The sequence below is a fragment of the Dryas octopetala genome, chromosome 4 (genome assembly GCF_963921425.1).
Source record: "Dryas octopetala chromosome 4, drDryOcto1.1, whole genome shotgun sequence".
NCBI classification, from domain to species: domain Eukaryota; kingdom Viridiplantae; phylum Streptophyta; class Magnoliopsida; order Rosales; family Rosaceae; genus Dryas; species Dryas octopetala.
Window position 1 is genome coordinate 13,896,656 of NC_141369.1, and position 15,197 is coordinate 13,911,852.

At 32.7% G+C, this 15,197-nt stretch overlaps 2 protein-coding genes across 2 annotated transcripts; one reads left to right on the forward strand and one right to left on the reverse strand.

The window, feature by feature from the left end:
* The first annotated feature begins 8,006 nt into the window (after positions 1–8,006).
* Positions 8,007–9,698, forward strand: LOC147287073 (glyoxylase I 4-like). Its single transcript, XM_086240299.1, has 3 exons — positions 8,007–8,298; positions 8,412–8,517; positions 9,242–9,698. The coding sequence occupies exons 1-3, from the start codon at positions 8,144–8,146 to the stop codon at positions 9,494–9,496; spliced, it is 516 nt and encodes a 171-aa protein (XP_086096425.1). The 5' UTR covers positions 8,007–8,143; the 3' UTR covers positions 9,497–9,698.
* A 3,401-nt stretch (positions 9,699–13,099) lies between these two features.
* Positions 13,100–13,559, reverse strand: LOC147287074 (cotton fiber protein). Its single transcript, XM_086242635.1, has one exon. The coding sequence runs from the start codon at positions 13,557–13,559 to the stop codon at positions 13,227–13,229; it is 333 nt and encodes a 110-aa protein (XP_086098761.1). The 3' UTR covers positions 13,100–13,226.
* Positions 13,560–15,197: the final 1,638 nt, after the last annotated feature.

Consider the following 15,197-nt stretch of genomic DNA (forward strand, 5'->3'; position numbering starts at 1 on the left):
TTGACCATGAATAATGTTGGTTGGTTTTCGACATCGCACCTGCTGCACTAGAGTATTTTGGACATGTGGCGACCTCTTGAAATTAATTTATATATATATAAATATTCTCTACAGTGACATTTGTGATAGTTTGTTTTAATACCGTGCATCAAAAAGAATTCAGGCATTTAGTATAAAATTAATTGACAATAAAATAAGTAGCCCAAGATATTAATATTGAGATCTTTCTCTTAACATCATATTATTGCTTACTTAATTTAAAATGCAGAATTGTCACTAACAAAACAAAAAATGTAGAATTGTCTATTAAAAATTAAATTAGTAACACGAAATTTCCTTAAAAATATAATATTTTTAAAATAACGAGAAAACTTTTCTCAGAGATAGACTTTAAAAAGATAGTGTTAGGACTCATTCTACTGGACCGAATCCATGTCTTCAATCACTAAAACATTATACATGTTTTTTCTTCAGTAACAATATTCATGTTAGTCACTTTCACATGTTACCTAATTAATATATTTATATTTGACCAAAAAAAAAATTAATATATTTATATTGACATGGAATTGGGTCGAACATCGTGTACGTGTAGTGGATAGGCTCAAGATACTCTATATAAGCCCACCAAAGATACATGAATCACATAAATTTCGTCGTAATGATTCAAGCCAAAGCTTTGTAGATGAAAAGTGTTGTCTTTATAATCAACTTGACCCATCCTTGGGTCCATGCCATATATTAAAAGCATTCTTCACGTTTAAAATAGATTGGTTCTCTAACTCATTATATATTCAATACATACCCTAAAAATTTAAGTTATTAAGTAAAGTGATTCAATATGTATTTATGATTTTATTAGAATTTAACATATATGCGCTGAAATCAATTTTAACATTCTTTTCAATGTGAAATCTCCTGTTTAAGTGGTTATATTATGTCATCATGCCTTATATATGTATCTTTAATTTGTGTGCCCTAGCTAGCTAGAGAAAGATTCATTAATTATGACGTAGTATATCAATACACTCTAAAATAGTAAAATCTAAATAGTTTAATTATAAGGAACCAATTTGGTTATATTTCTTGCAATTATAATTAGGTTGTGCTTGCATCCGCTAGTTTTGCTTTGAATTGTAACAATAATCTTTATTGACAGGACAAATTCCGTCTTGTTTGCAACCTCTAACTCCTCCATGATACTATGTAATAAAGGTCTATTGACTTTAGGTATCAAATTGTAATATTTTTTCATTTTAACTACAAAAACATTTATGAAATTTCACTTTAGGTACTAAATTTCAGTTTAAGTACTAACTTTAAAAAACATGGTTATATGGAGCTATGACTATCTAACAGTCATAACTTTTTTATTGATTTGTTGTTTTTTCAATATTTGCAAGGCTTAAACTTTAATGTTTAGTCTTTGGGTTATAGGACTTCATCCCTCAAACCTAAATCAAATGTATGAAACCCTTAAAAATTTTGATTTTTTTATAAATTTTAAACAATCACAACTGTGACTGTTCGACAATTACAACTGTAACTGTTCGACAGTCACAACTGTATAACAAACTGATTTGTGACCTAATCCAAAATGTCTTACTCTAAGTTAGTATCTAAACTAAAAAAAATTAGTGTCTTGCTGCTTTACTGAAAAACTATTGATATTTGGTATTTAATCCTAATTTTTTAATGTAATAATCATCCTTTTTTCTTTAAAAGAATCTTGTTTTGACGATAAAAAATAAAAAAAGGAACATCAAATTATTTTTTAAATAAAGAAATTATTTATAAAAAAAAACATCCTACTAGCTCTCATGATAAAAAAAAAATCATATTAATTTAACTAGAAACATTACAAGTGATAATTTGGAGATTTAATGGTTCAAGCAATAATAATCCACGGTGGACAGGTCATTTATACATGTATTAATAATTCATATAAACCATGAAATAAGAAATGGATAAATAGACTATTTTTTTTCTATGAGCTGATAAATAAACTTTAATCACATTTCACGAATGTTATGCAGAAAGCTTAACAAAGACAAAAATGCATTAGCGGATGCATTGTAAACTAATCTTAGCCTAGAGTTTTTTTTATTATTATTATTGTTGTTATTATTAACAATTAATATATTTAAATTCAGAATCTCTTCTTACAAAGAAAAATGTTATCAAATGGACTCTTATTTTTATCAGATAATGATTATAAAATCTGCTTTTGGACTCTTAATGATAAGCTAACACATCTACTTTATCCAAATGATAAAAAGATCCACTTAATTAGTTTTAAACCCACATTAAAAAAAAATTCTCACTCTCTCCCCTTCCCCCTGCGATCTCTCTCTCCTCTCCCTTGCGATCTCTCTCCCCTCCCCCTCATGATCTCTTTCTATGTTCTCTCTCTGCTCTCTCTCATCTCTGCGCCAATCTCTCTCTCTCTCTCTCATCTCTACTCCCATCTCTCTCTCTCTCTCTCTGTTCTTCACCATATCCCACCATCGGAGCCTTGAAAGAGGCCAGGCGACCTTCAATCAAAAAGTGTTGGGTGTGATTTGAAAGTTTTGAGTGCGATCTGGAAGTGTTGGGCGATTGTTACTGTCAAACAGTAACTATCTGTAACTATCTCAGATAGTTACTGTTGGACAATGAAAATTATTGGGGTATTGTTGCACAGTGAGAATTGCCACTGTCCTGACATGAAAACAAAAAGGTTGGGCATGCTGGGAATTGCCACTGTTAGACAATGGCAATTCTAGCTCCTGACGTGAAAAAAAAAAAAAAAGGCTGGCGGGGCTGGGCTCTGTGCCCAACACATTTTTCCAATTAATTTTCATTAAAGTAGACTGCATTGAGATTTGCATTTTAATAGTGGGCCTAAAAAAAACCTATTTTCTATAATGGACTTTAAAAAAAAAAAAAAAACCCTATTTTTATTATGTCACTGGACAAGTCCTGCAAATAATACCATTTGAGCTAAAAATGTGTATGCCTAATATTTTGTTATATAATTATAAGTTATTCTTCTTCCATTGGATATAAATAAATTAAATTGTTATGTACATTTCCATTAATTAAGTTGGCAATACGTACAATTATTTCGTGCTAGGTTGGTACCTATTATCAATCAATTTACTCATTGTGAAAGTTCTATGGTGGCATGGACCCCTCTTATTAGGAAGTTTCAGCGACATGTCCAAGATCGATCAAAATTCAACCTAAAAACATAGGTTTTTCTTTTTTGGACAAATCCTGAAAACCTAGTTATTGGTCAAATTTTTGACACTTCATTCATAGTTGTATCAAAAAGGAATGGATATACGCAATAACGCAAGTAAGAGACTGTGTTCATGATCAGGTTCTGAATCTAATTCCAGTTAACATCCAAATGAAATGAATGTGACATGTTTACAAGTTAGCAGGAGTCTTGATTAATTAGCAATAAAGTTTTTGCAGTACACCAAACATGATATTGTTGACTGTAGGTTGAATTCCTTTCATGTGCGAAAAGCTATTTAGAGTTCAACAAATTATTAGCTAGTTTAGTAGTATTTTTCAATCTCCACTTTGTTAAATGAGGTCTCAAGTTTGAATAACGTTTTCCCGAGATCATATTTTCTTATCTTGTTAACTAATCACATAATGCTACAATTGATAGTGAGCTTTATGTTGAGAGAAATCTCACATTGAAGATGTAAGGGCCTTGCTAATGACTTATAAGGGTTTGGGCTACTCTTCCCATTGCCAATTGGTTTTGGGATGGATGTCTAGATTCCTTCATGGTATCAGAGCATGTTATCCATGTGATGCGCCTAACGGCCACACGTGCACCCACGTCACCCAATATAAATTGTCCATGTGTTAAGCTTAAATGAGGCCACACGTGCGGGGGCGTGTTGAGAGAAATCTCACATTGAAGATGTGAGAGCCTTGCTAGTGATTTATAAGGGTTTGGGCTACTTCTCCCATTGCTAATTGGTTTTGGAATAGATGTCTAGATTCCTTCACTTTATTATTTTTTTTTTATCTATAGTAGGGAAATTTGAACTTGGGAAATACTAGTAAACCAATAGTTAGTTGGTGATGACGTGCTTATTGAGTAATGCTATTTGTTTTTCTTCAAAGTAATAATATTATACATACCACATTATTTGACCATGTTTAGCTAATTACATTATGTGATAGCATTACATGTCAATTAATGTGGTCAGCTATACCTAATTATTATTTTTAGGGAGACTTAAAGTTTAGTCCATTTCATGAGTCTTTCTTAGGCTAAAACCGGTTTTTAATCAAGTTCTTTTATTTTTCTTCTTTGACGACTTTATGTTACTTTTAACTCCGAAATTTTGGGCTCTGCCCAAAATTCCGAAGTTAAAACCTAACATGCAGCCTCTACAAAGCCTACTCTACATCCTAGGAAGGGAAATACCCTTCAAATCGGGGAATGACTTTATTATGAATTAAAAAGATTTTCTTATAAATTAAAATGAGTTTATTATGAATTAAAAAAATTATTATAAATTAAAGGACTTTATTATGAAATAAAATAATTTTCTTATAAATTTTAAAACACCCTCGGTCTCCATCTAAAAATTGTTTTTCTGAAAAACCAAAGCCTAATTATCTCTTATTTTTATTACATTGAAGAGAATAAATCCTTCATCTATATCCTATTCTCATTTTCCCACCATTTCTTACCACTTGGGCTATCTCCAAAAGTGAATTTAACTTACTTTTTCTTAGCCTTTCACCTCCTTCTCCTTTCAATGAGAAAAAAAAAACCCCTATGAGCAAAATGTGGTTAAATAATGTGGTGTGAATAGTATTACAAGAATTATTACTAGCCTTTTGGCACAGGTTTCGCACTAAAGGTGGGCACTGGTCGGTAACTTATGTTGATACCCATAAACCACTGCCAAACTGAAACCAAACCAAATTTGACCTTTTTAGTTGGTATGCTGACCGAAATATGAAAATATTAAAATCAAACTAAATCAATTCGAATTGATTTGTTTGGTTCGGTTGATTTTTCGGTTCAATATGCCTACCCCTACTTCGCACGCACTAATTAGCTTTTTATTCTTGCGCATATACTTTTTTTTAATGGTGCTGTTATTTTATTTCAAATTTTTTTTATTTTACATATTAGTTGGTTACAAATTTACCTTTTTTTATATTTGATATTTTCATCAATTATGGACAATTTATAAAATTTTAAGTAAATTACTCTAAAGTCCATTTTACAGCCGTTAATGATAAACAAACTCACTTAAAATGTTGCAATGATAAATAGACCCATTTTGTACAAATAAAATTCACGTTATAACTTTTCTGTGTTTTATGTTGGTTTCATTAGTTTTTGACATGTTTATGTTAGAAAAGACATAAAGAATATCAACAAGTATCATTTTTATGCAGTTTCAAATAGTTATGTCCTACAGTGACAATTGCCGAGCGCTTGGTGGGTTCCGTGTCGCGTGCATTTTATTAAAGTGGACCAGGTTGAGATTTTCTATAGCAAGTGGGCTGAGTTATCGGCCTTATTTATGAACTCGACTTAAAAAAAAAGAAAAAAGAACCCTAAAATTTTGAATATTTTACTTAATATATGTATTTTCTTTATATATATGATAAACTTCTAATTAACACACCAAACACACACCCTATCATGTGGTCAATTAGATTGTTCGTTTAATAGTTAATACTATCCATTTCAGGTTAGCAAACATGTCAATATTATCACCCAAAACATTTGTAGGGAAAACCCATTTCAGACAACTCACTCGTTCATATTCATTTTTTTATTTTTTGTTAAACACTCATTCATATTCCTTAAATACCCCAAAATTTTATCATACATTTTTCTTTTTGTCGAAGTTTTGAATGGCTATTTTGTAGCTGCTTTTCTTCTTTCTTCTCTTCTTTGTTTTTAGGATAATCGTCATGACAAACACCATGTTTGAACCATGGAATTCAATTTTGAAAATTTCTTCAAAATTTCCATTTTTTTGAGATTTCGAAATATTACCGAAACAAAATTATCTTAAAAGTTTCAATTGTTTTAGTTTAAATTTCCAATGAAATCCAAATTTCTATATTTTTGAATCCTCAAAATCCGAAATTTAATTCCTTGGTTTGAACCAAGGAGTAAAATTTCGTTTTTTAGGGGTATGAAAATTTTAATACACAACCAACAAATTTTCGTTCATATTCGACAATTTCGCTAGAAATTTTAAAAATTTACATAAATTCTTGAAATTTCAGTGAAATTTTCGGCGGGGAGGCCGAGACCAAAAGGAAAGTGGAGGAAGAGGCGAGCTGGCCTCGTCTCCAGCCGTCGCCGGAGGCGGCAGATCGAAGAGAGAGTCAGAGGGTGATTGGGGAGGGAGGAGAGAGAAGAGATCGGGGAGGGAAAGGAGGAAGAGAGGGAGATCGGGGAAGGAGGAAGAAGGAAGAGATCAGGGAGGGAAATTGAGGAGAGAGAAGAGATGACAGTGGGATTGGGAGAGAGAAATAAGAGGGCAGTCTAGAAGAGGCGAAGAGCAGGGAGTCATAGGAGGAAAAAAGAAGGAAAGAAAAAAAAAAGGAAGGAAATAAAAAAAGAAAAAGAAAAGAGAGAGTCACGGTCACGGGAGGAAAAAGGAAGGAAAGAAAAAAAAAAAAAAGGAGGAAAGAAAAAAAAAAGAAAAGAAAAGAAAAGAAAAGAAAAAAGAGAAAAAAAAAGGGTTTAGAGTTGATCGGGGTTTTGGGCCTTTGGACAATTGGAAAGAAAATAAAGGGTTTGAGGTTTTGTTTGGGGTTTGCTTTGGCTCTTTTGGAATTTTGTTTAGTTGTTTTTAAACCCTAAATCCTAATACATTTTTATATAAAAAATAATTAAAAATATCCTTAAGGGCATAAACCCTAATATTTTATACAATATCGTAAAGAATATAGAGTATAGATTATAGAATATATAGGGTTTAGTATTAGAGTTTAATGTATAGATTATAGAATATACTAATTTCATATATTCATTATGCTAATTTTATTTAACAGTATTTGTCTCCAACACGTATTATATTCACCTTATATCACATGAAACCTATATATTATATAATTTGGTTTCTTCAATGTTTTTTTATGAATGCAGTAAATAATATGTTAAATAAATATATGGTCAAGTTTCATTCAAAATTTTCCTATTTTAATAACAATTTTCATTTTTTTTGTCTAATTTTGTCAAAATCAAAGTTTTAATCGAAATTACTGTCGAAGTTTTCATCGAAACCGAAATTTTACTCTTTAATTTGAATTACAACCCAACTTTTTAATGTTTGATCTCCCATGTAATTTGACAGAAGAATAAATTTTTAAATACAAATTTTAGAGAAAAGATGATAAGGAGAGTTAAAAAAGGGAATGGCAATAACACCACTTTTTAATAGTTTTAATCTAATCTCTTTCTCTTCCACTAACAAGGAAAATAAATAATTATATATAAAAAAAATAAATTAAAAGATAAAAAGTGGCAGACCAACAAACCCCACAAGATCATGTTTGGCATATGCACTATCCTGTTCACGTGAACTTTTGTCACACTTCAAAATTCACCCCCAAAAAATAAAAAAATCATCGAAAGCTCTAACCTCTAGATACTTTTTTCTTTTTTCTTTTTTTTTTGGCCAGGAGTTCTAGATACTCTTTGAGATTTTTCACATCAGTCAGATATTGCAATAAATAAATCCGATACTTTCAATTTATAAAAAAGTAACCCACCCAATATTTCACTAAAAATAAGAAAATACGCAGGCTGCTTCCGTGTGCGGGGCCCACCTTGTTGGTGGCTACCCAGTGCTCCCGCAATCCAGCTCATCAGCAACGTAGAATCTACGTGCCACAGTCATGGCTATCCGACACGTTGCATGGAGGGACACTTGGCGGCCATGAAGCGCAGTCACGGCGTCTATATAGAGCTTGCCATTTCACTCGGTAAACTTCGTCCTCTGCCGTGACAACCTCAACCACTTTCTATTATTTCTCCGAATTCGTCCCCTTTTTTCTTTGGCTTTGCCTCTGTTTTATTTTCTTATCATCATTTTTTGTTTGAGAGAGTGTTAAAGATCATAACGTAGTTCATCATAATTTCATCATCATGAAGGAAATCATGGGAAACCCTCTGCATCTGAAATCTCTGAACCACATCTCACTTATCTGCAGATCAGTTGAGGAATCCATTGATTTTTACCAGAATGTTCTTGGGTTTTTCCCAATAAGGAGGCCTGGTTCTTTTAATTTTGATGGGGCATGGTAATTGATTAATTTTCCCGGAAAATTTTTATGAACTCCGAAAATTCACAACTTGAATATAATGATGGGAATTCTTAATTTTTTTTTATATTTTGTTTGAATGCTTTTTTTAGGCTATTTGGGTTTGGAATTGGAATTCATCTTTTGCAATCGGAGGACCCTGAGAACATGCCCAAGAAAAGTGAGATTAATCCCAAGGATAATCATATTTCTTTCCAGGTAATTCATTTTAATTAATTTTCAGTTATATTTTTAATATGCTCTCCTTCTTCTGGATATGTTGAATGTGGAGATTGACAGTCCGTTTGACACTGTTTTTAACAAAAGTGATTTTGGATTGTAAAAGTATTTTTAAAGAGTGTTTTGAAAAGTACTCCAAGTGTTTTTGAACGAATCACTACAAATTTTTATAAAAATTTGTATGTTCTTCTTAGCACTGCTAACTACTTTTCTATTAAGTAAAAACAAAACAGTGTTAAACGGGCCCAAAATCTATGGTACCTTATGAATCACTCAAGTTTTTATTTTTTTATTTTTTACTTTTGTGATAATATATATAAATAAAGACAAAAGGATATGAGATAGTATGATAATTTAACGTGTGAAATATGTTTGAATGCTAATTCATCAATAAATAGATTGGTTAAAGTTTATTTGACACTTAATGGGCATAACATGCTCACGTTGTCAATGTCACATATCATAATAGGGTCTAAATTGAAAGTTTGATAATATTAATCATCATACTGTTAGCTTTATTTTAACAATTAAATCATACGATTTTGTCTTGCATTTGATTTGATGGGTATAATGGGAGAAAGAAAAAGACAAATTGGTTGCTTGCATTTCTAGTAGTGTTCCATTTTACTACTACTTAATCAGCCTGTGATATATGGTTGCTAATTAAAGACTACTATTTTCTTTCATGGGTCATGATGGCTAGTGTGAGAGCATGGGAGCTGTGGAGAAGAAGCTGAAGGAGATGGGACTGAAGTACGCACGGTCAATGGTGGAGGAAGGCGGCATCCACGTGGATCAGTTGTTCTTTCACGACCCGGATGGCTTCATGATCGAAATATGCGACTGCGACAACCTCCCTGTTGTCCCTCTCGCCGGCGAAATGGCTCGGTCATGTGCGCGTATAAACCTGCCGATTTTGCAGCATCCGCAGCCGCAGATACGAGTGCTCCAGCAGTAGTTGGATTGTGTGTGTCAATAAGATGATCGTGAGGAAAGAAGAATTGCTACTACTACTACTACCTGCTCGATCTAGTACTTGTGTTGTGTGTCATTATGTGATTGTGAGGCTTTGTAATAAGACATTGATATATAATGTAGAGAAATCATCTTCATCCAAATCCAAAAGGAAAATGTCAAATGAATCACAATTTTTTTTATCACATGAGCTGTCACATGATGATGTGGCCATTGCACATTAATTTATAAGCATTACTCAAAAGGAAATGGTTCTTTTAGTAGCACTCTATGTGTGGGAATCTTCTGAGCTGGCCTACATAGATTGTGAAATCATTGTTTGTTTCTTTGCTTGTTTTGTTTCTTTGTCTTATTTTGTCCTTTTTATTATGTGTTGTGTTACAGATGGATATAGGTTGTTTGGAAGTGCATACTTATATATTTATATTTGATGATGATTACATCATGAGCTGATCAAGGCGCGCATATGTTGTTTTTTTGTAGTAGCTAGCACTTGATTGAGGTTTTGTACTTGGTTTATATTATTTTTTATAGTAAGTTTCGGGTGCTCAATTTGGTCTTGATCACTGCAACTCCAACACTCTTGTTCAGCTAGAAGAAATGAAAAGGATTCCAATCAAGTTGATTCTTCAGACTTCTTTTCTTAAAAAAAGAAATTAAAAACAATGATTCAAAGGGGTACCAAAAAGGTGATGTTATTGATACCTACTAACTAATTTTTTTTTTTTTTTTTTATATCCATTTTTCATATGTTACAAAAAGTAAGAAAAAGCTCCCTAGTGGCAAAAAAGAAAAAAAAAATCTCCCCAACTCAAAAAGTAAGAGAGCTCAAGCATTTACCCATCAATATTTCTAGACTCCTAGTCATATTATCGTTAAACAAACTGTACATTTTTGTATTTTATTGGTAGCTTGCTAAAAATTGATCGACTGTGGTCCACATTATGAAGTTGATCATACAATAGTACTATATGTATCGAACTGTTATCTTAATTTTTCTCAACTTTTTAGATTACAAGTTTACAACTAATGTGATATTATTTATGTATTACTTTGAAAGTCATGATATAATATGTGTTATATTTATCAAAATGTTGCAATTACAGTTGGTTGACACTTTGAAAATCATGATATATATATGATATGTGCCACATGTATCAAAATGTCTGCACCATTCCATTGCTATATATTTGCACTCACCAAACATGAAAAACTAAATCTGAATTATAGTACTGGTTCTCTTATTCTCGCAAAACAAACACTATTGTATTCCCCAATAACAGTGCTCCAAGACGAGTTACACTTGCGACCTCACGGGTGTAGGCCATTTGGTAATTAAATGTCTCTTTGGGTTGACTATCTTGTTGTGACTTGTGAGTTCTACTTTTTTGGGTTTAGGCCCCACCATATTACCAAAACAATTCCACCCACCCTGATATAGTAAACAATGCAAAACGAAATAAGAACAATTAATAGTGTTGTAGAAAGTAGAAACCAAAAATTCCTACTATTTCCTCCTCAAGTAGTGGTGTCTTCCTCGGAAATACTCATGTTCATGCACTAAAAACAAATACCCATCTGCTATTGGCAACTCTCTTTTCCAATGTTCTTTCTTACACATTTTTTTGGTGATATAGGAATGCGTACGTCTTTATGCAAAGCCACAAAACCAAATATTATGTCCGGGATGATGAGGATCATATATGGTATAGGCCGGTATAGGTGTACCAAAGGTCAATATGCATAATGCATATATTCTTTAAGAACTAAGAGAAATCATTATAGAATTGGTTAGGCCCACCCTAGCAAAGCAAAGTCTAAGTTCGCTTAACAATGGTCTGAGCCCATCTAGTACATACTCATACTCTACTCGAGTCTCAGGGTGTTAAACAGCCTAACTCTCCATGTTCATTGATGTTGAGCCCATCCAGTATACTATTTGAGTATTTGGACAGACAATGGAATTATAAGTTATAGTAAATGCCTAAGTTTTCAACTACTTGAAGTATTGATTCTAAGTAAAATCTGGTCACTTTATATATATTTGTACAATTAAAAGAAGAGGATCATGCTAAATTCTAGGACTGAAAGTCATATTGTGTTGTGGCGTGTTATTTTAGGTCGGATTCATGGGTCACAACTTTTAAAAAGGGATTTAATTATGAGTGCTACTATTCTCATCCATTAGTCCTATTTCTTCACTCACTTTTATTTTTTCACCTCTTACTAAATTTTAAAAAATATTTTCCCATGCACCCCCATTATCCCTGATGTTTGCCTAACCACTTACCCACTAAACACATACAATCACGCACCCTTTCCTCTTATCTTGCATTGAAGCGTTGTGCTTTATGATTTGGATCTCAGATCTTCAACACACACTTTGTAATTAATCACAAGCATCAAGTTAGTTTTTTGCCTTTGATTTATAGAAAAGTGCCATCCGAGAAAAAAAATCATGAGCCACTTTTGCGAAGATAAAACAATCGACAATGGAGGTTCATACATGGTGAAAAATCCAACAGGAACTGACTAGAGTATGCATGAAGAACTGCACCGAAAAGTGATCCAACCTTAAAGGTCCAGCCTTTTGTAGTTCATCCTCCAATAAACGACTAAAGGGGTTTAATTTGGGACAAATATTTTAACTGCACATGTTCATATGGAATAGTCGATCTATTACTTGTGGGGTACTTAAAATGGAAGAGAACACCAATTGAGTTCATGTTTCTGATTCATGGTTCATGGGTGTAGTGGTAATTAAGTTGAGGAGAATGAAGAATTGAGGGTTAGTGGGAGGTGGGAGGTGGGTGAGTAGAGTATGATTATTTTTTTTTTTCTTTAGTCCTTAAAGGTTATTTTATAAAAGGATAATTTATGACATAAGGGTGAGAATAGTAGTACTCTTAATTATTACTTAAGAAAAGAAAGAAATCACATGCAGCCCAGCCGACAATACCATCTAATAATTTGAATAATTTATTTGTTAGCTAGGTTCTTATTTAAAAACTATCCTAAAAAGAAATTAACTAAATCGAAAGTCTTTTGACCATCTAATTATAATCAATTTATAGACAAACATTGTGTTTCGAAAAACACTTAAATGACTAGGATGTTAATCAAATAGTAAAATAATTTTCCATTTTGTTCATTTTTTGGAGTGATGATTCTTAAATGAAAATCTAGAAGTTAAATAAACTGAATCATTAAATCATATTGTGGGGTACGTAGTCAGTGGCGCTAACAATGCGATTCCTTTTTCTTCCCTCTTAAGAAGGGGACTCTTGCTTAATATATTAATTGTGTCCTGTTTATTAGGATCTCCTAATTTCGAAACCAATATATCCTAAGACTCGACATACCTTGACTTTCATCTGATGTTTGCTAATAATGTGAGAAATTTTTCATGTTTGTCTTGTTTTTTCTCGATCATAAGATCGATCATACAAGACTAGTACTCGATCATAATAAATTTCATTACAAAACGTTATGATTAATTAATCAAGACATTTTTTCTATTATTTCATCATATGCTTAATTCGTCTAAGCTAGCCTGCATGTTCATCATATCATAGAGAGAGTGGAAACAAGCAACAAATTACAAACAAATAAACAATAATCTTAAATATATACTACGTACACAAGATTTCATGACATGATCGAGTAGTGCAAGAAGATCATGAGGAAGACTATAGTCTATAGTATATGATCTGTTAGAGCCCTCTTTGTAGCATTTGCTCGTAATTCTCAATGGACTCAAGCCTCTGGATCATCAGCTGCTTCCTGAACTTCTTGATGAATGCGTCGGCACTTTCGTTGATGTCTTCGGTTGTCTTCCTCTCCAGCTTCTTTGGTGCAGCAGCAGCAGCAGCTGCCTGCACCTCTTTGTTTTTATATTGATCCATAGCAGCTCCATTCATATTATGATCATGAGTCGACCTTGCAGCAGAAACCTTCTCTCCAAAGGAGCTTTTGGCCTCTTCTTTCTCATCTACAAAGCTTAGGGGAGAGTGGTAGGGATGGAGAGGCATGGTGCTCTTCTTCATCATTAATTGTAGCTTCTTTCTCTTTTTGTCCAATTCAAAAACAATTTTCAATGGATGATATGTGATGCTTTGTGAGCTCCCTTTGCCTCCATATTTATATGGGAAAAAAGTCATATGCATGGTTTTATTATATTTTTTTCTTTTAGCAAGCTTCCAATTAATAAATGAGAACACCATCTGAGAGTCAAAGTTACCAAAAACAAAAAAAGATAACGACAGGGAGAAGCTTGATGTTTTGACTGGATTAAGCCAAGGGTAGAAAGTGCGTATGCTTTTTAGATTGAGGTCCTCAAATGCTTCTTGTCAAGAAAAAAATTTCAAACCTTCTTTTGAAAAAATTGGCTTTGATTAGAGTGATATCGTAATCCTACTGGGTGTTTTGTAAAGATGAATTAGTATATAAATAATTAGATTACACACACTAATGCTAATGTGCTTTTTTTATAAAACTTTACTCATTTGGAAATCCAAATAACTAAATAATGGAAAAATATCAACATATATATTTTTTGTGTGTAAATCTGTAAAATTTGTACTGGCGACTCATTAATTGACTTTTGCACCACATTTTGATCCTATTATAAATTTGAGTTCAAAAGTCTAGCCTGGGACTTCAAAACTCTGTGATAAAGCACAGAGTTTTTGATTGATTCTTACTTGAAAGCGAACTCCTGCATGCACGGCTGCAAGCTAATTAGTAGTATATACACGTTGCTAGTCGATCACATGGGAATTTGGTCAATGAAATACAACTAGTATATAATTATATTCATAAAAAGTGATCTATAATTTTCTTCCCATAAAATAAGCCAAGTAGTCTCTTGTCATTGAATTAATAAAAGGGGTTTGCCTTAATATATATATATATATATATATATATATATATGCACATAATGCCCAAGGCCAAATCGATGAGCATCTTCTATTTGACGAAATTTATTTTGTTAGTAGTTATAACCCATGTGAGAAGACCTTTCAAGTAATCCGTGCGGCTTTAGACAAGTGTTAAGGCCGAAAGGTCCCTGATTAGGCGCCATAGTTGTTGAGCCAAGGAATTATGTCGACTACGTACCTTAAAATGCAATATATAATTTTATGTGTTTATTAGTCATCTCTCTCTGTATTATTGGATCAAGTGGAGGATGCTTCGTGACTGAGTGATAATAAAGAATGGTATGGCATCTAATACCTAACTCTAGCTGCCTAACTATATGTGCAGCTGGGTACACTGCATGTACACGTTGTATGAAAAAAGAAAACAGAAAAATTGGAATTTGAGAAGTACAATGCACATGTTTGCAATTAATTGACAAGGTATGGCTGGTTGTCAACCCATATGGATGCCCTAAACTTTAGGGATGGCATAGGAATAATTTGCATTGGTGCCCTAGCTTGCCCACTTCCCCATTTTTCTGTTTTTGTCAAAGGAGTACAAATAAGAACAAAACCAAAACAAAGGAACAAGATGAGCCTAACTTTATGGTAGATGCTTTGTTTCCTTAGGCCATTTTGAGCTTTCTTCTTGGATCTAGAGTTTTTTTCTTCCTCTCTCGGCCCTTAGGGTCATTTAACTTTTGACAGTACTTTTGATTCGGGTTGAAGCCATGAATTTGTCTTGTAATTTTTGCTTATACTTTC

Excerpts from the sequence above, each read along its gene's own strand:
- LOC147287073 (XM_086240299.1), top strand. The coding sequence starts at position 8,144 with ATGAAGGAAATCATGGGAAACCCTCTGCATCTGAAATCTCTGAACCAC. Across the intron at positions 8,299-8,411 it reads TTTAATTTTGATGGGGCATG|GCTATTTGGGTTTGGAATTG; the intron begins GTAATTGATTAA and ends TGCTTTTTTTAG. Across the intron at positions 8,518-9,241 it reads ATAATCATATTTCTTTCCAG|TGTGAGAGCATGGGAGCTGT; the intron begins GTAATTCATTTT and ends CATGATGGCTAG.
- LOC147287074 (XM_086242635.1), bottom strand. The coding sequence starts at position 13,559 with ATGAAGAAGAGCACCATGCCTCTCCATCCCTACCACTCTCCCCTAAGC.